Source organism: Gouania willdenowi, chromosome 7 (assembly GCF_900634775.1).
Source record: "Gouania willdenowi chromosome 7, fGouWil2.1, whole genome shotgun sequence".
Classification (NCBI taxonomy): domain Eukaryota; kingdom Metazoa; phylum Chordata; class Actinopteri; order Blenniiformes; family Gobiesocidae; genus Gouania; species Gouania willdenowi.
Window position 1 is genome coordinate 19,129,004 of NC_041050.1, and position 22,371 is coordinate 19,151,374.

Genomic DNA, 22,371 nt, shown 5'->3' on the forward strand with positions numbered 1-22,371 from the left:
TCTCTTTGTTATAACCTTGTCTTAATTCTACCTGAAATATTTTCCTGTATTACAAAGATGTTTCCCCTGTGAGACATTTTGTATGTGTATTTTGTGTAAATGTTCCAAATAAACTTGTATAAAATGGTGAAGGGGCTTGAGAGCGCCCTCTCGTGGTTTGAAGATGAAAATACAGCAACTGTTGATATTGTCTTTTACCTGTTTACCAAAAAAGTTGGACATTTATTATTAAAAAAAAAAGGCAATCCTGCTTTTCACTGTGAAAAAAAATCTCTTTATTTATCTACAGTATGTTGACGTTCAAATGACGTCATGTGGTTTGACGTGGCTGTATGATCAATTTCAACTAGATATTTAGGCGATAAAGTTGGCAAATCGATTTTGTCGGCCAATATTTGTCATAAAATGAAAATATCGTTGACATCAGTATCAGTTTTTTTTGAAGCTATATTTAAAAAATAAATATAATTTTAGGCCCATGCCTGCATTTGCATCACAATGTAGTGCAATATTTTCTTGACCAATATGCATAATTTTCTTTTGTTTTTTTTGCAAAAAAAAAAAAAAAAGTAACCATCATGTGTATAACAAAAATCATTTGGTGGAAATATTTAAAAACAGTTTTTTTCCCCCTCGAAATGTTATATATATAAATCCCGGAGGGCTCGTGTTCAGCATGTTTTAGATGGCTACCTGCTCCAAACACTTGAATCTGATGTCCATGTTTCTATACAGCTCTACAGAAAGAGTGAACACAGCTACTTTTGCAATCAGGTGTGATGAAACAGATAGGGCTCTAAGGTTGCACTGTCCATAATAAGAGCAAATATATCTTTGTTTGTCATGTTGGTTTAGATACAGATGAATGCTGTAGTTTCATACATTTAGTGCCTTCCTAAAAGTACATTTATTTGTAGAAAAGTTGATGAATGAATGAATGAAGGCACGGTGCACCGGGGACATGTGTGCATCTCTAGCAGCTCTATGAGTCCAGTCAGCTATCTGAAACAGGATGTTCTCTGGGCTGGAGTACAGTCATATTCTAAAAAAAAAAAGAATAACTAAAGCAAAGAATAGCAGAAAATCTATTTTACCATCTAAGCAAAAGGTGACGTCAAGGGTGTGTTGAGCCCAGCAGTTCATGTGTTTGACCAAATATGGCAGCGTTGTACCAAGACCGCGTGGAAGGTGCGCTGTGAGCCTGTCCCTTTAAGGGGCGGGGCCTGAGCATGACAGCACAGAGACAAATAATCTGAGACTTCCTGGATCAGTCTTGGTTTACGCTGTTGTTTCTAGGCGTTAAATTCGGCATCACAACGGTACGTAAATCCGTACTACGCAGCTTGTCTATAATAAGCCCGGCATTTGTCTGTGTATCTGTGCGCTGACTGTGTTTTTTTAACGTTTGTTGGTATTTATCTACTAAGACCATGGCCACAGACGAGCTCTCCTCCAAGCTCCAGCGCCGTCTGCAGATAGAGGACGGGGATGAGGAGCCCCTGGCCGTGGACGTGCATGCCCCAGAGGATCAGAACGGCTCTGAGGAGAAGTCGTGCACGGCCAGCGCAGACTCGGAGCTGGGCGCTAAACTGCTGAGGCGGGGGGAGCTCAACGAGGGGCAGGGGGACCACGTCCAGCCCAGCATGAAGGTGTTCAACCCCTACACCGAGTTTAAGGAGTTCTCCCGCAAGCAGATCAAGGACATGGAGAAGATGTTCAAGATGTAAGATGGAGTTTGATCGCAGTAATCTTAGCCTGAATCTGTGGGTCACGTGGTCCACATAGGGAAGCGTTCCATTCAGTTGAGGAAGTAAAGCTGTCATTCTGCTCCTGTGTGCGTGTCACATCTTCATCAAACAAGAATTATAATTCCAATAGATTATTAAATCTATTCCAGTGACGTAGAAGAACCACAGAAATGTACTGTCTCAAATCAAAGCTGAATTAATAGTATGTTAAGAAGGATTCTCCATGTCCGGATATTTTGATGTGACACACCCAGCTGTTTACAATAGGCTATGGCTATCCGTACGTTGCCGTATCAATATACTGACATTCTATCTGTACGCAGCGCCCCTATTTGGCCAGTTTAGGTCACGTGATAGGTCAGTAATTGGTCAGTTTAGGTCGCCTGACTAAGACTAAACCTACGGTAACCTAACTCTAACGTGAAAAAAATTTGCGATATAGGGTTATAACCAAACCCTATCCCTTTATGCTACGTTCACACCGTACGTTCGTGTACTTTGGTAACTGTACCAATAGCACCAGGGTTTGTCTGTACGGCAACCATACAAATAGACGCTTTCTTTACAATAGGCAGTGGCTATTCGTAAGGTTGCCGTATCAATATACCGACATTCTATTTGTAGGCAACGCCCCTATTTGGCCAGTTTGGGTCATGTGATAGGTTAGTCATTGGTCAGTTTAGGTGGCGTGACAAAGACTAAACCTAACCCTAAAAATTGTTGCGATATTGGGTTATAACCATACCTTAACCCTAACCCTAAGACGCTACGTTTGTGTACTTTGGTAACCGTACCAATAGCACCGGGGGTGTCCGTACGGCAAACGTACAAATAGACAGTTAGGCCGTGGCTATTGATACAGAAACGTATCAATAGACTCCTAGTATATTCATACGCAGCACCCCACATTGGCCAGTTTAGGTGACGAGATGGGTGCACCACGTGACTTAAAGTTATGTCAGTTTTATTTTAGCTCATATTTATTTTTAGCTACCCCGTTAGCCCTTTTATTTTAGCCCTATCCCTAACCCAGGAAATACCCTAAAATGTTTCTTTTTTCCTTATTTTTAAAGGTGAAATTTGCCGTGTTAAATATGTTAAAATGAAAAATATATATGACAAAAGTGGTATTCAAACCCACAGCAGCGGAAGGAAGAATTCTTCAGCCAGGCGCCCTAGGCCACTCGGCCATCCTGGCATGGTGAAAACACAGGTAGAAAAGGTCCGGAAAATGTTCCCATAGTCCCGGGGGCTATTGATATGTTTCTGTATCAATAGATACTTCCTTACTATAAAGTCTAGTTTACCTTAATATAAAGAACCTTCATGTAGATATGGATGCAATAACAACATCTTTCTTGGCAGAGTTGTTACTATTGTATAAACCAGGGGTTCATAACCGGTGGGTGGGGACCAAACAGTGGGTAAAAGATGCTTCTTAATACTGGAACACTATTGCTAAAATTTGTAACACTAATCACTAACGCTGGATGATTTTTACCCAACATAATATGCCTGGATTAATGTTTTTTTTTTTTTTAAAAGCAAACAATTTTTTATTCCTAAGTGGGGGCAATAGGTTGTAACTAAATGGATATGGAGGTTTCAAAAGCCAGGCCAGTTGAGAATGATTTGCATAAATCCTACAACACAGATATTTTATGTATAAGTTGTTGTAGTAACACTTGTTTTGTACAAACATATCTACTATTTTTAAAGTCCTTCCCTTCATAGTGCTGGCACTCGTTGAGCTGTTTGAGGCTGTGATAACAGGAGAGGGCCACAATGTTTTGAAAGTGAACCAATATTAAAGACAGATCACTGTTAAATTAGTAGTTTAGTTACTTTCCTTTAAATTAAGCTAAGATTATGAATTAGACATGGAATAACATTGGCAGATTGTTCAGGTTAAGTTTGTCAATCAAATGCCGATAGAGGAAATTAATTCAGGGTGATTGACAGCAGGCAGAAATGATTTCAGATGGATTTCTTGTGTCCGTTAATGAAGTCCATGTTAATTGCCATTGTGGCACAATGTGATCATTGTGGCACAATGTGATCATTGTGGCACAATGTGATCATTGTGATTCAATGCGGACTCCCAAGATTTTCTGATTGTTCAGAACTTTTCTGTTTATGATGATATTTTATTGAATAAATGTGCTCATTTATAGAGTACCATCACACCTCCGAATACACTCTCGGAATAGAATTGACAATATTTTCAAATAGCTGTGAGCTGCCTTTTTGCTGAGCTGTGGTGGGAGCAACATGCCTCTGCTACTTGTCTACTAGAACAACAACAATGGAGAGTGTTAGCATTTTGTTATTTGAAGGGGGAAAGCAACACAGGATCATAATTTAGGCCGTCTGAGTCACATCTTGTGTGCCAATGGACACGAAAGGTTACCGGACTGATTGCAGTATTCAGCCATTGTGAAACTCAGTCACTAATAAGGAAGAGAAATGCCTGTTGCCCAGTGAGGAACTGTTTAATGAAGATCAATCGTGTTTTAATATTCTGTAGATGTATTTGCAAAGACGCATGATCGTAGATAGTCGCTGACTGCAGCATTTCTTGTGAATACAGACCTGGGTTACCTTGTACCCTGAGGTGATTGAATATAGAGGATTAGCTGGTGGCTATAGTTACTACTGAAACAATTCATAGACTAAGAAGATTAAAAGTCACTTTGATGACAACTTGGACAACTAGCGTACATACCCCTGCTTTAGGTTCTCAGAGTGGTTTTCACTGAAAGAACACATAACCAGCAAGTCTCCAGATTTTGTTGATCATTACAAGACTCTTGATAATGGATTACCTTCTGTATAACGTTAAAGTTAGCTGGTGTCTAGAGGTTGTTAGAGCTGAGGAAACATTTGTCTTCAGCTGGGGTTGCAGTGTTAGTTTCTGGAGGTTTTGTTTTTGCATGTCTTTGACTTGAGTTTGTGTGTATGGCGTTAGCAGATTCCTGTCATGCCGAGGCGTGTACCAACAATGCTTAAAGTACTCAGTTTTTGGGCTTTTACCTTTAATGGGTTGGGAACCAATCTGGCCCATAGGCAGATCATGATTTGTGTTGTATTTTTTTCTAACTCTTGAATAAATTGATAGTAAATACGAATTATTGCAACCTTTGCTTTCCTTGACAAGTAGCACATGGTCGATTAATTATAAAGTACTTTTATCACACCCGAGTGGTCTCAAAGTGTTTTACACTTTAGACAGTTAATTACTTTCTCCTGCTCTCTCTCTCTCTCTCTCTCTCTCTCTCTCTCTCTCTCTCTCTCTCTCTCTCTCTCTCTCTCTCTCTCTCTCTCTCTCTGACATACACACACTTCATCAAAAACAGAGCAGCCTCCCATGGTGTAATTTGAATTAACACTGATTGAATGCAAGGAAGTCAACCAAAATTGTCAAGGTGAAAACAAATACTAAAACTATTCTAGTGTTCCATCAATTTATTGTAATCTAAATGGATGAAAATTGGGGATTTAAAGTGACTTTCAATTTTAATATTAATTAGCCATCTCAACTTGAGACACAAAAAAGGCAGCAGGTAACCCTAAATACAATTTTATACAGTTTTGGAACTGCTTAAGCGTTGTTCCTGGTCTGTTTTGGTCTCGCTGTAGTCTACATTTTGTGTTTGTGTGGAAAAATGTGTGTTATTCATTATCTTAACTTTTTCTGTGGCAGCAGGAAGTGGTGACCCTTGCCTGTTATCAAGGAAGTGATAACCATCGGTGTTCCGCTTTAGTTTGAATTAACGAGCCCTGTCACAGGATGAAAAGAATTGTTGGGTTATGTGACATTTGTGGTTGTTGATTTGTTTCATCTTGTGTTGGGGTTTTTCGCTGATTGTGGTGAAGCAATTTTTAGTTCTTTATGATGTCATTGCTTGCTTGTGATGCAGAGCTGGTGTTGAGCTTCTGAATCCCCTGTTTTGAAGAAAGAAAAATTAGTACTGTAATTTCCGGACTATAAAGCGCACTGTTTTATTGGCCGCATTACAGTAATTTAGAAATCAGGGGCTGCACTCTATTGGCTGATGAGAGTGCCCTTCAGACAACTCGGCCAATCAGAACGGGCAGGTAGGCGTGCTGCTGTACCCAGTTAGGTTTCACGGAAATGTCCGTGTTTGAACTGATAAGTTTCCTTTACTACATGAAGTCTCCTCCTCACAGCCCCACATCTACATATCAGTCCATTTACAGCTTTTTATGGTCACTTTTTACTGGAACCAGACTGATACACCACTTTGTCCGCTCTTCTTACCGTGAACTACCACGGAGTGATCACAGTGAGTTGGAATCTGACACGATTGCTTCTGAACAAATCCAACATGGTGATTTGGCAACTTCATGCTGTTATGCTGCTATTACAAACTGGATGACTTTTACTAGAGACGGAACAGAGATTTTTCTCTCCGCTCCGTCTGTCTGTCCTCCTTACAGAAGCGTCTTCATCAGCCTCAGAGTCCAGGGCACAGACCACACCTGAACAAACCTAATGTGGTGATTTAACAACTTTATGCTGTTCATCTTTCTATTACAAACTGGCTGACTTTTACTGCATCCACGCTGCTGCAATGGGCGCTCTCTCTCTCTCTGACAACATTTCTCCGTGTCGTTGCTGTGATGAGGCAGTGTGCATCATGACAAAATAAGTGATCAGAATGATTCAGTGCAAGCAAGAACGATTTAATGTTAACAATTTCACTGTTCCACCTGATCTAATGTGACGGAGCTCAATTTTGTGGCGGCATGAAGCTTATAAACCCGGGAAAAATCCACAATTTAGCCGCGTCATTGTTTAAGAATCAGGGTTCAAAGCGTGAGAAAAAAGTTGCGGCTTATACTCCAGAAATTATGGTATTTTCTTTTAAAAGCCGCTTTTTCCTGTGACCTGCTGTCTGATCGTAGCCTTGTATTTACTATGCCAAGAAGCTCTCTAGTTTTAGCTCTTGTTTGCAAAGACAAGTTTTTGTTGCAGATGAATGAAAATGTTGACAAATAGTCTCTTGAAAATAAGATACCCAGAAGACTAATAAAAATAAAATGTAAACTTTTGATTTATTTTAAACAGTTGTTCATTCTCTTTGGCCCTGTACCAAACGGGCTGGAGACTGGGAGTTGTGGACCCTTGCACTATTGCATAGCTATTGTTGGTTTGAGTACATTTCTTCCCTTTTTATGGAGAGGATGTTTGTCTTTGCATATTTTAACTCATCACTTCCTGTTAAACATCTCGAGGCTATTACAGCTGTGGACAGGGTTTAGACAGTGCGTTAGAGGCGTCGTCCAATGATGGAACAGTTTTGTATCTCTGGAGAAGCAAGAGATTCCCTCGAGTCACTGGGCCAAATGATTGGAATTTGGTAAACCTGTTGCTTTAAAATCTTAGACATTATCGACATTTACACTGTGCATTCACCCATATAGACTTCATAGTGTAGATATATAGTTATAATGTGATAAACAGTGGCACAGAGCTGAGAAATGGCCTCTTCCTGTTTTGTTTTTGGGTTTTTTCCCCAATGTATTTTTAAATATGTTTGTTTTTTGTTCACTATTGCAAAAAAAGAGATGTGATTAAAGAAGATAACTCTCTTGGTTACAGCTACTTATCGGTCACTTTTACTGCAAATGTGAGATGTGAACCTATTGGTCAGATGTTGGAATTGAACTTTTGCTGACTCATACAAAAAGTGATTCCCCATGGATCATATTTTTTAGGTTTGAACCTCATCACATTTTTTTTAAACCTTTTTTTTTTCAACTCCTTGGAAGAAATTATGTTCTTAAAGGTGTTCTGTATTTGTAGATGGAGACTCTCATTATGGTTCTAGATTGCTACATGTCATTTTAGGGTTGCATCAGGTTTATTTTTCCCCTAAATGAGAAGTTTTTAAAAATATTATTGTTATTATGTATAGATATTACACTTAGTGTACAGAATTTTAAAAAAAAGTGCATTTTTGTTTTATTTTTTATTTTTATTTTCAAAGGTATGATGCTGGGAAGGATAACTTCATCGATCTGATGGAGCTAAAGTTGATGATGGAGAAGCTTGGGGCTCCGCAGACACATCTGGGCTTGAAGAATATGATTAAAGAAGTGGATGAGGACCTGGACAACAAGCTGAGCTTCAGAGAGGTGAAACACAGGAACCCTCTCAGTCATTTAGAGGGGTGGGGTTTCCTCCGTGTTCCTTAATTCTTCCTCCTCCTCCACAGTTCCTACTGATCTTCAGGAAGGCAGCAGCTGGGGAGCTGGCAGAGGGCAGCGGGCTTTGTGCATTGGCTCAACTTTCTGAGATTGATGTTTCTACAGAGGGCGTCAAAGGAGCCAAGTGCTTTTTTGAAGCCAAAGTAAGCAAAGGTTTTACTCCCTATTCAACATTAAAGGTACAGGACCACACACTAGGTTGGGAATTGAGGTATTTAAATAGCTGGTAATTTTTGAGGTGTAGGAGAGCTGTGGTTTGCTTTGTAGAGTTGTTTAGATTTTTGCACACTGTCAACAGCAGCTGCGAAGTTGTTTGGGCAATTATAATATAAGTGCAAAGTCCGCAAGACTATCTGATGCTCACTGTTATATTTGCTTGCGCTGAATTGGGGGAAAGGCCTTTGTTCACTCTGCACTTCACTCATGGAATATGATTCTAAAAGACTGGAAACTGCTCATTTCATTTAACTATTATATCCAAACTGAGAGGATTTCAGGCCCGTACTGTATCTCAAACCTGTTTTTCTTACTTTGCCTAGATTGTAATTTGCTTAGCATTTGTGTTTAACTGTGCATTTAACTCTTGTTGATGTTGTGAACAAATTGTATATGTGCTTGTATTGTGCTGCTGCCTATCTTGGCCAGGACTCTTAAGGAAGAATTTCAATCGTCTTTTTGTCCTTCAGAGCTTCCAGGCTGAATGGATTCTTTGTCTATGGTTAAATTCATAGATGGTGCTTTTCTTTTCAACAGGTCCAGGCCATCAGTGATTCCAACCAGTTTGAGGTCGAGATCCGTCAGGAACAGGAAGCCAAGAAGAAGCAGGCTGAGGAGCAGAAAGAGAGGCGAGCAGCTTTCAAACAACTGCAGTCAGCCTTTAAGTAGCTTCCTGTCTCTCATCTCAGAAGCCTGCACTCGGTGCTCTGCTGATGCTTTGTTTGTTAATCTGAATATTTAACATAATGTGATATAGGCTGAAACCAGTCCAGGATCTAACTACTCAAAATACGTTGGACTGCATAAAATATGAAAAAGTCAGCTCTGCCTCCGAAAGGATGATCAACATACCATCATCAAACCATTAGGATGTTTAAACACTGAAGCAGTGAATAGAGCTAAAGCACCCATCAGGAGGTTTATACTGAGTTCAAGTGTTGCTCTTCCCCAGTGCTCATAAAATCAAAATCAATTTCACCTTTTCATGAAGTGCCAAATCACAATAGACATATCAGGCTATCGTACAGTATTCCAATCCTTTATGGAGGAGCTCGCGCATCGCAGACAAATTTTACCTGCAGGTGTGCATCTTGTTGGTTTTCTGAGGCAGAACAATTAAAACTAGTACCCTGCTCCTTAAAACTAACGTATTACAGTATATTTCCATACACAATTCTAACCTCATGTAGTTGGCCCTTTCCTTAAGTGTAAGTTCTGGTTTGATTCTTATAAACTAACAGTTTCTCAGCTGCTTCACCTATCTCTGAGGACTGTCTAATGTCTTTATGTCAGTTAATTTCGGGGATTTGTTTTTGGCCACGCTTAATTCTTAACAATGACAGTCCAATTCAAATCTTACAAAGGTAACGTTAAACATCCCTAAAGTTGTAAAATGATTGCCTGATTGGAGTCTGGCAGTTGGACCTTTTTTAAAAATAGTGACCAATTTTTTTATTTACCTACAAAAGACCAACCTGCAAGTTTCCTGAAACACGTGGCAGTAATTTGACCAATATTAAAAATATAGTCATTTGGCAAAACTGACCTGTAGCTCATTTCAACACTGGTTTTTCAGGCGTTTGTGTCAAATGGTGATTGTGTTTGTAGATTCTTTGGTCAGTTGGAGATTTTGGTTAGGTGTTTTATCTCAACAATTGTCAGTCGTCAGAATGGAAAATGTTTTTGGTGTGTTTAACTCAGGTTTTACTATTATTAATATCAATTAGGTTATTAGGTGGCCGGTATGTTTGGTGATCATTGGTGATTTTGATACCAAAAGTTAGGCAATTTAAACAGAGTTTATTTGATCATATGGCCAGAAGGTTAAATGGGCAGTTGGTGTGTTTGATAAATAGAATATTATATTATTAATATTACACCCTCTGTTATTTTGTGATCAGGTCACTTTGGGTGTTTAATCTTCGGATAAATCCGACTCTGGACAATCCACTTGGTGAGTTTGGTCTTCTTAAATAGTGAATTTAACACTGGATAATAGGTAATTTTGACAGTAATTAGAAAATGCTTGGATCGGTTGCAAATGACGCTCCCCGCCCTCCAGTCATCAGACTTTATCTTTTTCTGTAGAAGTCAGATCATGGCTCAGGGAAGTCATTCCTATCTGCCGGACATCCATGATGTATTGTTGAAGTATTTGATTCACTTTACCCAGTATTGTGGTGAGTTGGTTTTAAGACAACCAACATTTGTTTCTTAATGGTCACAATGCCACCATCGCAATGGCTAATGTTGTTGGATCTGTTTGCTTGATGCATCTGTACTTTTATTACAAACTACGTAAGACACAGATTTATGAAACTTCTGTCAAAAGCATATTTTCCAAGAAGAGATTACAGGATATTGGGACTTAAATAGTAAAACTTTATTTTGACAATCAGAGTTGAAATCAAGAAAGCCAGTGAAATGTTTTGATGCAGTCGAGGTGGCTACTATTACTAAGTGTTATATTGTCTTCATAGTATTTTGACACTGTCGGCACTTCCATTTGTTTGTATCTGGATGTTAGTGTGTACGAGATTGTCAGTTTTATTCTCTTTGATTCACGGCGTTATCACTGTTCATAGGAATTTTGTTGAACGCTTCTAATGTCCACACTACTGCTTGGTTTTGTTTGTTTTTGGAAATAAGACTCTTTGTGTTCCTGTTCTGAGTGCAGTCTGTGAGCCTGTTTCATGTGGTAATCCACTTTTGATGTGACATCCACCTTTTGCCTGTGTTTTTGCACACAGGTTGTCTTTTGTAATCATTCATTTCTCAACCAAATTTGCACAATTTGCACAAGTGGCGATTTCAGGCAAGCAGCAAAGACAGGTGTTAATGTTGGTCATTTCTGTGTTTTAACTTTACATGGATTCTTAAAATTTGGTGGTGGTGCAAAAAAATGTAATTTCATCGTATCCCAATGACGAGACTGGTCCTTAATTTTATAAACTATATATTTTCTGCTATACAACATTGTTGCAGTCTGGACCACAATGATCCACAAAGACTGTGGGGGGGGGGGTAAAGTTTTTGTCTCGAATAGTGGCTTTGTATGTGCTTATCATAATCAGGGTTATAGGGTGTTTGAGCCTTTTCTCTATTGAGGCGGGTGATGCTCTATCACAGGATTTACACACACATTTGCTCCTACTGTCACTTCAGGGACCAAAAACATTTCAATGCTTAAGAAAACCTACGCAAACTTTCCACAAACTTGTAGATTTCACCTAAAAAGCAAGAAGGCAAAAAATTGGATTCACAAATCGGATGCATGACCGTATTCTGTACTTTCTTTTTATCAAGTAACCTGTTTATAGAAACATAATGCTGCATTGTGCTGTGAGCTTTTGTGTTGGTATGAAAGTGTGTTAAATTATATATGGTCTAAAATTCATATTTACTGAGTAAAGATCTACATGCAAAAATGAATCATTAGGTATTTCATTGATAAGATTATAACTTCAACCAAGGGAGGGCTCTTATTTATACTGGAATTGTTTGGATTTAAAATACAATGCTCTGCTTGCGTAAGATATTATGGTGACTTGTGGTGCCGACGAAGTGGATCAATACCATTACAGGACTGGGTCCAGATCTCTTGAAAGCGTATTTTTAGGGAGTTTTAAATGAAATGTTTCTCCAAGACCAAGCAACAAATGTATAATAGTTTTTGTGTAGGCCAACCTCTGATCTTGGTATATAAAGTAAGGTTGTGGAAAGTTTTCAGCTCAGCAGGCAATATTTGTTGACATTCCCACTGTAGAACTGTTCATGCTCATAGATCATATGTGAAAATTTAAATCTGACCATTTTCATAAATGCACCTTCTTGAAATGTTGGCTAAAACCCTTTTGTTTTTTTATTTCTGCATGACAAATAAACATTTATATTGTTATCATACACTAGCAACTCATTGTTTAACTGATGCATCTTAGTTTATGATTAATTTTGATTGCAATTAAACAAGTTGTTACAGTGTAACAGTTGACATTTTTGTTGAGGAGTTACTTTGAAATGGTCTTCAATTTAATCAGGGATGGTACGTTTTTCCCCTCTAAAGGTTTGATCTAATTTTTGTACAGTCTAAATGCTTTCTTAATAAAATGTCTTCCGTCACAGAATATGTTCATTGTGGTGCTTTTTCTATATATTAGGTTTTATTTTTCCTTAACATCGTCATCTTGAGTGTTACCATGTTATTAGAGAAGTATTGGAATGTTGCCCCAAATAATGGAGTCAGAGGTCACTAACCTCCGTGGCCGTTGGGTTATTACGTCACCTAGTGGAAGTGCCTCTGATTGTCAAAACAAACATGATGGCCTTTCCCTAACTCCTTTAGGAAGTCTCCTAATTCCTTTCCTTAAACCCATGATGTCATCCACAGGATTAAGGAAAAGTGAATAGGAAAGGAGGTAGGAGGGACTATTCGGACGCAGCCTAAATCAAGCTTACATGCTGTTTGGACAAACGGATGAGAAAGTAGGAGCCACTCTAAGGAAAGCCATGATGTGGTAGCCCGTTTAATCCAAGTGTGGTTAGTGGATGTTGAGCAAAAAAGCAAGCTAGTAGTCTCATTAGCTGCTAAGAAGACAGCGCAGTCCCTTCTATGAGAGCAAATCCATGCTCAGACGATGTGTACAGTAGTACATGGTGTTTAAAGGTTGCATGTTATGCTATTTTTCACCCATCTCTATTTGTTCTATGAACCCCAAAAACATAGTATTTGAAGTTTATTTTCCCAAACTTGCCTGTTTTCCAGAATTTTAGCCTCTGAAAAGTCACTTCCTGAGCAACTCTACGCAAACGGGCTGATTTGCAGCCACACCTGACACACCCACTTGAAGCCTACTTCAAGTGGGTGTGTCTATGGACGGGAAACTGACTTCCTCCTCCTCGCACGGTGACGTAGGGCCAGAGGACGGCCCGCCCTCCTCACACACACTCCGTAGCCGAGCTCATGCTTTGAGTGGGGGCTGGGCGTTCGCCGGTACATACATAGACATACATAGCTCACCTTTGTGGACGTGTCTGTTTTCCTGTCAATCACGGCAGAGAGCTTCCTGGAGGCGGGGCTTCTCCAGCTCAGTGCTGCAACAAATTTCATCAAAGTGGGAACGCGTCATCAAATTGGAGCGAAGTGTTTGGGCTCGCCCTGCAGTAAGAAAGGAGCAAATCACCCTCTAACGATTGAGGGAATCAATGGAAAAAAACACTTTGGGCATGTGTATGAAACCCATATTTCATGATGTTTAAAGCACAGAAAAGTTGATTTAGTGTAACATGGGCTCTTTAAAGCCACTGATATGAATCCTCACAGTTGTTTGCACCTAATGGCAATTCAGCATTTTAGCTTTGCAGCTAGCTAACAGCTAGCATTTAAGCAATAGACCCTTGCCACTGACGTCAAGGCACAATGACTCAGCGCCATCTTGGAAGATGACGGCCCTATATGATGCACCTGCGTGGGTGTATTTACTTTAACAATAGTGTTATTTCATGACTTATTGAAAGCAGCCCATGTGCTAAATGATTGTCGAAGGTCATCTCCATTTGGCCTCAATATGTCGGAGGCCAAGGATTATGATGACACTCTACCAGAAGCTGAGAGAAGTCGGTACTGGATCTTATCAGCGGGTATGACCCCTACAACGTTCCTGTTGACAAATGGAATGAAGATGTCTCTTATTTCTCGGGAGTGACTTATCCTGACATTGTGAACTACCTCGTCTTTACATCTAGGACCTTCATCAGGGTAACAAACAACATGGCAACAATCAACAGGCTTATTTAATACAGGCAATCAGTCACACCTTTGCTACACCACTCATGTGATCAGCAGATCCTGTACTGGTACAGGCTTGTTGTTTTCAGGTCAGCCCTGCACAGGGCAGCTAGTGGCTCGTTTTTTTCCCCTTGGGTGGTTATCACTGCTCGTATCCTGAAGAAAGACTTGTGTACTCCAGTCCCAGCCATGTTAGAAGAACACCCAAACACAGCGCAACAAAGTTTACCATCGCTGTGGGCTCTCTGCTTCACTACATACAGTCTATGGTTTCAAAACGTTTCCTGCGGTGGCTTGTTCTTCCAAAATGGCGGAGGGCTGTACATCACGTGATCTGTGAGGTCATGTGGCATGGGTCTATATGTCAGTATCAGTGAAGCCAAACAGCCTCAAAAATGTGTTGCCTCTTTTTCTCTCACTGAAACCAATGGCCTTCTTTGTAGCAGTTGGACATCACTGTCCTCGAAGGAATGTCCTGTGTCACTCACAACAATGTTGTTCATTGTTGTGACAATAACCCTTACTTTAAATCAGTCTGCCCCAGGACAGCTGTGGCTACAATAGTAGTTTACCACCACTAAGTGAGGAGTGAAAGAATAATCCCTTAATTCTGTAAAGCTACTTTGAGTGTCCAAAAAAGCGCTATATAAAATTGATGTATTAATATTATTATTAAAGAGTTAGGGTTAGGGTTGGTAGCCCTGAATGTAATATGTGATAGACAACACAGTATCTTTAGAAATTGACTATTTAATCATTGATGCGCACAATCATTTTCTGCTATGTCTTCTGTTTAAAGTCAACATGGCATTGCATGAATAATGCACTTAGGAGCAATGTGTAAAAGTTTCTCATTCTACCATGGATGCTTTGTTTGTAACAAACATCCAACTTTCCCTTCCCTGTTAAACAACATCTTTCAGTAGGCTGTGAACACAAAGGGTTGATCAGTTAGAGAAGCCTTGGTCAGGGCTCTCATATAACACTACTCACAACACTATCACCTCGACACGATGGAGGCTGGACGCAAACAACAATTTCTAAGGAATACGACATTTCGCACAGGTAGGAGAAAGACTGTAAGCGTTTTACATGTCACTGCAAATGTTTTTATTAATTGACAGTTGGTTAGATCCTCTGTGAGTGACAGCTGTGGAAAAGCTTAGGACATATGGTAGTCCTGCATGCACTGTCAAGGTTAGTTTAATATCACATTTAGCATTCTGACAATACATGAAACCTTGAAAAAATATATATATTTCTCTCCTATCAAAAAGATTACATGTTATTTAAGATTTTGATGAAAAATCCTGTGGTAACAATTCCACCTTTTATAGCCCTACGTTATGATTCATCATGTTGATTGTTCTTACCTTTGTCTCTCAATCTGTGTCACTTATCAGCTTTATCACACACTCACTCGTTCATATGTATTATTTATGCATTTCTCTGCTCTCCTTCAGCTATCTGTTTCCACACTACTGTATATATCTCTGCTCTGCTCTGCTCTCTGATTTCAACCTCTCTTCCAGTATTGCAGAGTGAATCCTCATCTTCTTGCTCTCTCCCCAGGAGCTTCCCACCATGCAGCAGGAACCTGGGTTTCACTGTAGCTGCATTGGTGTTGCACTCCAACACTCCAGCTTTGACTTCCTCTAAAGTGATACACCCACCATGTCCCTCAGTGGCTCATTTACCAAAGACAAGCATCCATACATGGAACTCCAATCATCCTCCAGAGGCAGAAAGACCAACTCGACTCATCCACAAAACAAAAATCACACAAAAGGTTAGTTAATGTGTACACAATTCTGTAGTGTAAAAACACAACTCCCACAGTGGGTAATACATGTCTGTTATAATTTATGATTGATCCATTTTTAGATTCCCATCATCCAAAAGGATCACATAATCTGCAGGACTTAATCAACACAGTAATGATTGCATATAAGAAAACAAAGAGGAACAGGTTATACAAAGACAATAAATAATAAAGAAATATCTTATCAAATGTAATGCATTGTTAATTTTCAAATTAAATAACTAAATAGAAAAAAGTACAGAAATAATAATAATAATTTTATATTTTGAAAATGCCTTTTAAACTTGTATTTTAAAGGGATATGAACCCTACACATAGTATTACAGAAGATCTTTCATTTTAACCAAACAGTAAAAACCTGTCTTTAAATTTTGTTTAACTTTGTTTAACTGCATGTAATTCTTCAAAAGAATGATTCTCTTTCCTTCCTGCAAGTGTGTGTGCATGTTTGTGCGTCATACCTGGGTCAGCTATGTAAAGATCTAGGGCGGCCTTTTTGAACAGGGCAAATGGGGTCAGAATATGTAGACTTGGATGGATTTTGGAGTTGTTTTTAGACCACAACATAGATTTGATTTTACCTTAAAATGCCATTTTATTCCAGAGATTTCTGCTTCAGATAATCGGGTAACAGCTGATGTCTCATCTGGTCCATCCACATCCAGTAAGGTCTCCAGGACACACAATGAGCTTCACAAGGAACTGCTACTGACTCACAAGAAGTACGTGTAAAGAAATAAGTGAATATCATAAGGGATGGCAGAAGACAAAGTGTGATCAAGCTCTTGTATTAGAAATGTTGAATAAAACTTAGTGACAGCCTAAAACCATTGTTGTTTATTTCACTAAGACAAATTCTTACTTAACTCAAACTTTATTTATAAACCACATTAAAATAACCAAGTTGACCAAAGTGCTGTACAGATTAATGCAACACAACTGACAAAAATTACACAAATGGCTAAAATATAGTATTAGACTATATAAAAATGGAGTAAAATAAAATGTAATTATTATTAGTATTAGTATTATGTATTATTGCATCAAAGTCTACATTTTATTTGCATTAACTGCCTCCTCTCCTGAGCCTCTCTCTCTTTTCATTTGACTCTAAAGCAACATTAAGAATACATGAGAGAGCCTCTTGCAAACTAGCAATCATACACCTGCTCTCCATGCTGCTGGAGGCCTGAAAGAGTGACACAATGTAAGGTGATATTAGCGTTAAAAGGAATGACCTAGCCCTGGTATTGGCTGATTGTGATAGTAATCCTGAAGCAGTGAAAGCGTTGGATCATTGTTGCCCGCTATAACCCCGTCCTCCACAAAGACAAAAAAGAGGTCCAAATGTTTGATTAAACTAACTTTATACAGGAAATAAATGCAATTCTACTTATTTTAACATATTTTACATAGATATATAAAAACAAATGTGCTTAATACTGTAAATTAAGCGCAAATGTAGGAAGACAACATGTATAATTGTGACATTAAAAAAGTGATAGCAACAAATAACTTTACACCTGTAATAATAAGCATTGTTAATCCATTGTGAGAGGATCTCTATGCTGTATGTGATGTTGGCTTATTTTTCTGTGTACAAAGAGGTCTGGCTCTGAGCAGCAGGTCAGAACTTCAGCAGGTGCTGGAAAGGAGGATAAGGGTGCAGAGTGATCAACATAATGAGCAACAAAACAGGACACCCCTGGAGGATGTGCTGCTCAGACGGCAGCAAAAACAGAAAGAGGTGAACACACTTGGAAAAAATCTTTCATATCGTTTTTTTAATTATTAGATATTTGACTGAAACATAACTTAATGGAGCTAATGGGTTGGACTGTAAAAATTGTGTGATTAATGGTTACTTACTGTACTTCTAGTTGAACTCATAGTATTAGTACTCTCTGGTCTTTGGAGAGAGCAGACGTGTTTTCATTCGCTCCGATAACACGACCTTGGCTACAGCTGGCTACAGCTGAACAGCCTGAAAAATTGGGCCCAAGACTGAAGGAAAATGGTGAAAAAACCGCAGGGAGGCCCTTCAGAACCCAATTCGGGTTTGGAAGAGGTCAAGGAGATGATACGCGAGGGTCTACGAAACCTATCTGCCGAGATAAAGTCGTTGGAAAAGACGCTGGAAAACTCAGTGGAAAACCTACAAAGCGAAGCAAAGGTACTGAAAGAAAAGAATGAAAGAAATGCTGAAGAGATAAAATTGTTGAATGCCAGGGTTAAAGAGTTGAAACAAAAGGAAAGAGAGAAAGATGTCATCATCACAGGCCTAAAGATAAAACCCAGGAGTTACGCGAGTGACGAAGAAACAAAATCGATTGAACAACAGGTCATTGACTACCTGGAGTCGAAGGACATTGTCCTGAACCCTGACAACATCAACTCCTGCCATCTCCTGCCAAAGAAAAATGATAACAGAGCTGTAAAATAACCTTCACGAATAAGAAATTCAAAGGACAACTACTGAAGCAAGGAAGAAAGCTGAAGGAAACGAAGGTTTTTATTAATGAAAGCCTGACAAAAAAAATGCAAGCATTGCATGGAAGGCACGCCAAATAAAAAAAGGAGGAAAGATTCTAAAGATGTGGACAAGGAACTGCAGGATTTACATCACACCACTGGGAGAAGAGAACGGAAAACCAATCCTCATCAAAACGATGGAAGACTTGGGAAAATACGAAGGATCCACCTAAACAACAACATTACCGATGGTAATCATAGATATGGACCCAGATCTATATAAACACTGAAACAAAACTCAGACTGTGATTATTTTACGGAGACTGAATTAAATGTGGAAACCAAGAGTAAAAAAGGTCTGTCATTTATTCATTTCAATTGCTAGGTGGTGGGGTGATTAAGGATTACATTAAATTTAAATTCAAAGTGTTTATTGTCATATGTGCAGTTAGAAACACGTTTTCCTGTACAATGAAATTACTACCTTGCTTATGAACTAAGATATAATAATGTGTTTATACAAGTTAAATCTAACAGTGGAAAATACAACACTGCCAATAGAACTAACAACAGCTGGATTAACCTTGATGTAGAGACAAAACAAGCTGCAAACTTGTGTGTCCAAAAGAGACATTCCCGAGTGGTGACATTATGGATGAAAAGGGAAAAACCTTCCAAACACCTTCGAAAGAGGAACTATTCTTGAACTGGAGGAATGCTAACAACGTCTGGCAGGGAACAAGGCCAACACGAACAACGATAGAGAGGAGGAGGTATAAAAAAATTAAAAAAATTAAAAAAAAGACATCACTGACTACAGATGAGAATACACAAAAAAGGACTGTTCAGAACAACTCAAGAATGTTTGACCAGAGAGACATTTAAACCCATGTAAATTTGCGATGGTAAAACAGGGGACGGGACCCAGATAAGCAAACTGCTTCTCTCGTCTCCTTTTTCGGCATGTACAAAAAAAAAAAAAAGTGAATGTAACCATGTCGGAAATAAACTGAATAAATAATAATAAAAAAAAAAAATAGTTTCTTAGTGCTGTAATGTTTACAGTCCAGTTTCAAACCATTGTCGATCTCGTTAAAATACTTCCACAAACATTACTCTTTTTTCTTTTTTTTTTCATAAAATATTAACAATTACAAAGCAATTTTAACTGCCTAAATAATAGATCAATTAAATTTGCTTAAGACTAGAATTACATCTGTGGTATTTTTGCAGACCTCCGTATCATAATAATAATAATAATAATGCATCAATTTTATATAGTGCTTTATCATAGACACCCAAAGCACTTTACACTCCACACTTAGTGGTGGTAAGCTACTATTGTAGCCACAGCTGCCCTGGGGCAGACTGACGGTAGCGAGGCTGCCATAGTGCGTCATCGGCCCCTCAGACCCCCACCAACACTCACTCACACACTACATTCATACTAGGCAATGTGGGTGAAGTGTCTTGCCCAAGGACACAATGATACCACTGGGGTGACTGTCCCCCACTGTCGCACTTTGAATTCTCAATGGTCTTCCATCCGACTACTAACCAGGCCCAGATCTGCTTAGCTTCCAAGATCTAATGAGATCGGGCAATGACAGGCTGGTATGGCCACAAAACCGTAACAGAGGGACATCTCTACTCGATAAACATAGTATTTGCTTTTTAAATTTTGTGAATAAATGGAGGTACCTGGATAAACCTGTGCTAAGGAACATGCATAAGCAGCACAACATATCTTATATATGAATATTCACTGGTGTAACAAAATGTTTAAGTCTTTTTAGTTCCACCCAATCCAGCTTTTAGATCGCCTTCAGTTTGCTTATGTTTTCTTATTCCTAGAGGGGTACGGAACAAGATGAGGAGGTGCGTGGAGAAGCCCAGTTGATGGAGTTTGTTCGAGTCCGGCAGAATTTAAGAAAGATCCACTCAGCCATCCACGACAACACTTCACACTCTTGACCTCTGAGGCATCATCTGCAGCCTGACACCTTCAGCAGTGTGATGCATGAATAAGGACAATGGTTATACAGCAGCTAAATCACATCTTTCTTTCTTTTTCTAGAAGATAGACATCAATTATAATGAAACTACTGTACATACCTGCATAATGGATGCAAATAAATATGTTTTTCAGACTATGTAAGTAGAAATTGTTTAAAAAAAATCACTGCTCTAAGCTTTGGAACTTTTGCTCTTTTCAGGAAATACCATTTTATAATTATCCATAGATCTGTTTTATCTCTTGATTTTCAATCTTTTTGATTGATGAATGTTTTTGTGGAACACATAAATACACACGCGCACACACACACACACATTTACAAATGTTTCCTTTGTCTCTCTCAATGAGCTGGTTCAGATCTTCAAAAATGATGGTAGACTTCATTCTATTCATATACATGTGCTTTGTTGAAATATTTATAGGGGCATAGGACAGGATTTGAGAAAAAATAAACATACACTTTGATTTTTTTTTTTAATGCTAATGGATAATGAAGCGCTCTAAACCAAAGAGAATGAGCCCCCACACATTTCACCCTATTCCATTGAAAAGATTGTGTGATACATTTTGTACTGCTGTTCTGGGCGTGAATTTCCCACGCAGTTCTGCAGACGTGACGTCAAATGACGATGGTGCACGTTCTTGATGGCTTGGAGTGGCGGCCCGCTATCAGAAATAAAAAAGAAGACGACTTGTAGACTGAAAGAAGACAAGCACGGTGGACTAAACTACTGTTTGGTTCTACAGATGTACGCAGGGGCATGTGCACAGGTCTTGCAGTAAACAGTCACATGAATGGCGAGTAAATAACAGTAATAAGAGTTGGAGTGTGGATTGGGCCGCATTTTTTTTTGTCCGAGTCCGACCCGACAGTGAAAACCTAATTTTTTTCTCAAAGAAATGACATATTTATGTTTGTTTCGGTGGTAAGCACAGATTATAACTACAAACAACTGTTAATGTCAACATCAGATCAGCGCACAGGTAACAAGTAAAAGTGAAACAAACGGGGGCGCAGTGTACACAAGAGACCCATTGGATCTATTTACATAATCCATCTATCAAAGATAAGTATAATCCATGTTATTGTGCAGAAAAAGGAATGTTTCAACTGTGTATTCCTTTATAACTGTCCTCTGCTCCATTCTCCCTCCACCGTGAATCACAGCTCTTACTGTTACAGATAAAGTTGCATTCTTCAGGTCTACATCAGCTGTGGCTGCTGCAGCAGGAAAGGAAGAACGCTGCACGCAATCGACACTATGTGACCGAACCCAACCACCATCCGTCCGGCGCCATCGGGTCCCGTCAGGGTTCAGTCGGGTGTCCATCCTTTATCCACAGTATCAGTTGTGCTCCGGTAATAAACAAACAGTTGATACGGGTTCCCGCGGTGGCTTTTCTGATGAGTGTGAAAGCATGTAGTGTGAAAGCACAAATGGTCAGGGTGGAGCTAAGATATACAGTTTATATTTTCTTGTCTAATGTTGTTTATGCTAATGTGATGTAACCAATGACATCTTCTTTCATTCTTGCACAGTGAAGTTGTGATATTTGTGTGTTTATTGAACATCTTAAAGTCATCCCAGCTGGACAGGGACACACCCACACACTGCAGGTATGACTTTGTGAGCTGTGGCACTTAGATGTGCGGTAAGGTACAGGCATCTGCTGGGGACAACTCAACCCTCTGTCGTACACCTGAGAGGACTGGTACCAGTGATGGAGTTGATTAAGCTTCCTGGATTCCCTACTTCTGCTCAGCTCATGGTATTGTGTTTTGTATTGTGATGTCTGTATTGCCATCTATTAGACTGTGATTTCTAACCAGGTGTAGTTTGGGTTAATTCAACAAAACACACATTTGTGCTAATGACTAACACATCACAGGCTGGGGGTAATGTCAAATTAGATTTGATGGTGGTGGGACAGGTAAATAGCCTGAGTTCAGCCCGAGTTTTAGTTTTTCATCTCAGTTCTATCTTTACTGTTGTTTCTGCATTACCATTTTATCTTCTACTGTTCCACTTCCTCATATTAAAGTAAGGAAACGCCTCTCTCAGAGCTCACTGGGGTG

At 39.2% G+C, this 22,371-nt stretch overlaps 2 protein-coding genes across 3 annotated transcripts; both read left to right on the forward strand.

Annotated features, from left to right (window-relative positions):
* Positions 1-1,219: 1,219 nt before the first annotated feature.
* Positions 1,220-12,317, forward strand: efhd2 (EF-hand domain family, member D2). Its single transcript, XM_028453901.1, has 5 exons — positions 1,220-1,319; positions 1,428-1,723; positions 7,763-7,910; positions 7,991-8,125; positions 8,736-12,317. The coding sequence occupies exons 2-5, from the start codon at positions 1,431-1,433 to the stop codon at positions 8,865-8,867; spliced, it is 708 nt and encodes a 235-aa protein (XP_028309702.1). The 5' UTR covers positions 1,220-1,319; positions 1,428-1,430; the 3' UTR covers positions 8,868-12,317.
* A 2,600-nt stretch (positions 12,318-14,917) lies between these two features.
* Positions 14,918-20,430, forward strand: LOC114467556 (actin-associated protein FAM107A). Of its 2 annotated transcripts, none has more exons than XM_028453950.1 (5): positions 14,918-15,048; positions 15,556-15,772; positions 16,410-16,527; positions 17,411-17,552; positions 20,132-20,430. In XM_028453950.1, exons 2-5 carry the CDS (start codon positions 15,658-15,660, stop codon positions 20,249-20,251), a joined length of 495 nt encoding a protein of 164 aa, XP_028309751.1. In that variant the 5' UTR covers positions 14,918-15,048; positions 15,556-15,657; the 3' UTR covers positions 20,252-20,430. The 2 variants fall into 2 exon arrangements, with proteins under 2 accessions (XP_028309751.1, XP_028309752.1); XM_028453951.1 differs by having other exon boundaries at positions 16,425-16,527.
* The last annotated feature ends 1,941 nt before the right edge of the window (positions 20,431-22,371 follow it).

Excerpts from the sequence above, each read along its gene's own strand:
- LOC114467556 (XM_028453950.1), top strand. The coding sequence starts at position 15,658 with ATGTCCCTCAGTGGCTCATTTACCAAAGACAAGCATCCATACATGGAA. Across the intron at positions 15,773-16,409 it reads AAACAAAAATCACACAAAAG|AGATTTCTGCTTCAGATAAT; the intron begins GTTAGTTAATGT and ends ATTTTATTCCAG. Across the intron at positions 16,528-17,410 it reads CTGCTACTGACTCACAAGAA|AGGTCTGGCTCTGAGCAGCA; the intron begins GTACGTGTAAAG and ends CTGTGTACAAAG.
- efhd2 (XM_028453901.1), top strand. The coding sequence starts at position 1,431 with ATGGCCACAGACGAGCTCTCCTCCAAGCTCCAGCGCCGTCTGCAGATA. Across the intron at positions 1,724-7,762 it reads ATGGAGAAGATGTTCAAGAT|GTATGATGCTGGGAAGGATA; the intron begins GTAAGATGGAGT and ends TTATTTTCAAAG. Across the intron at positions 7,911-7,990 it reads ACAAGCTGAGCTTCAGAGAG|TTCCTACTGATCTTCAGGAA; the intron begins GTGAAACACAGG and ends CCTCCTCCACAG.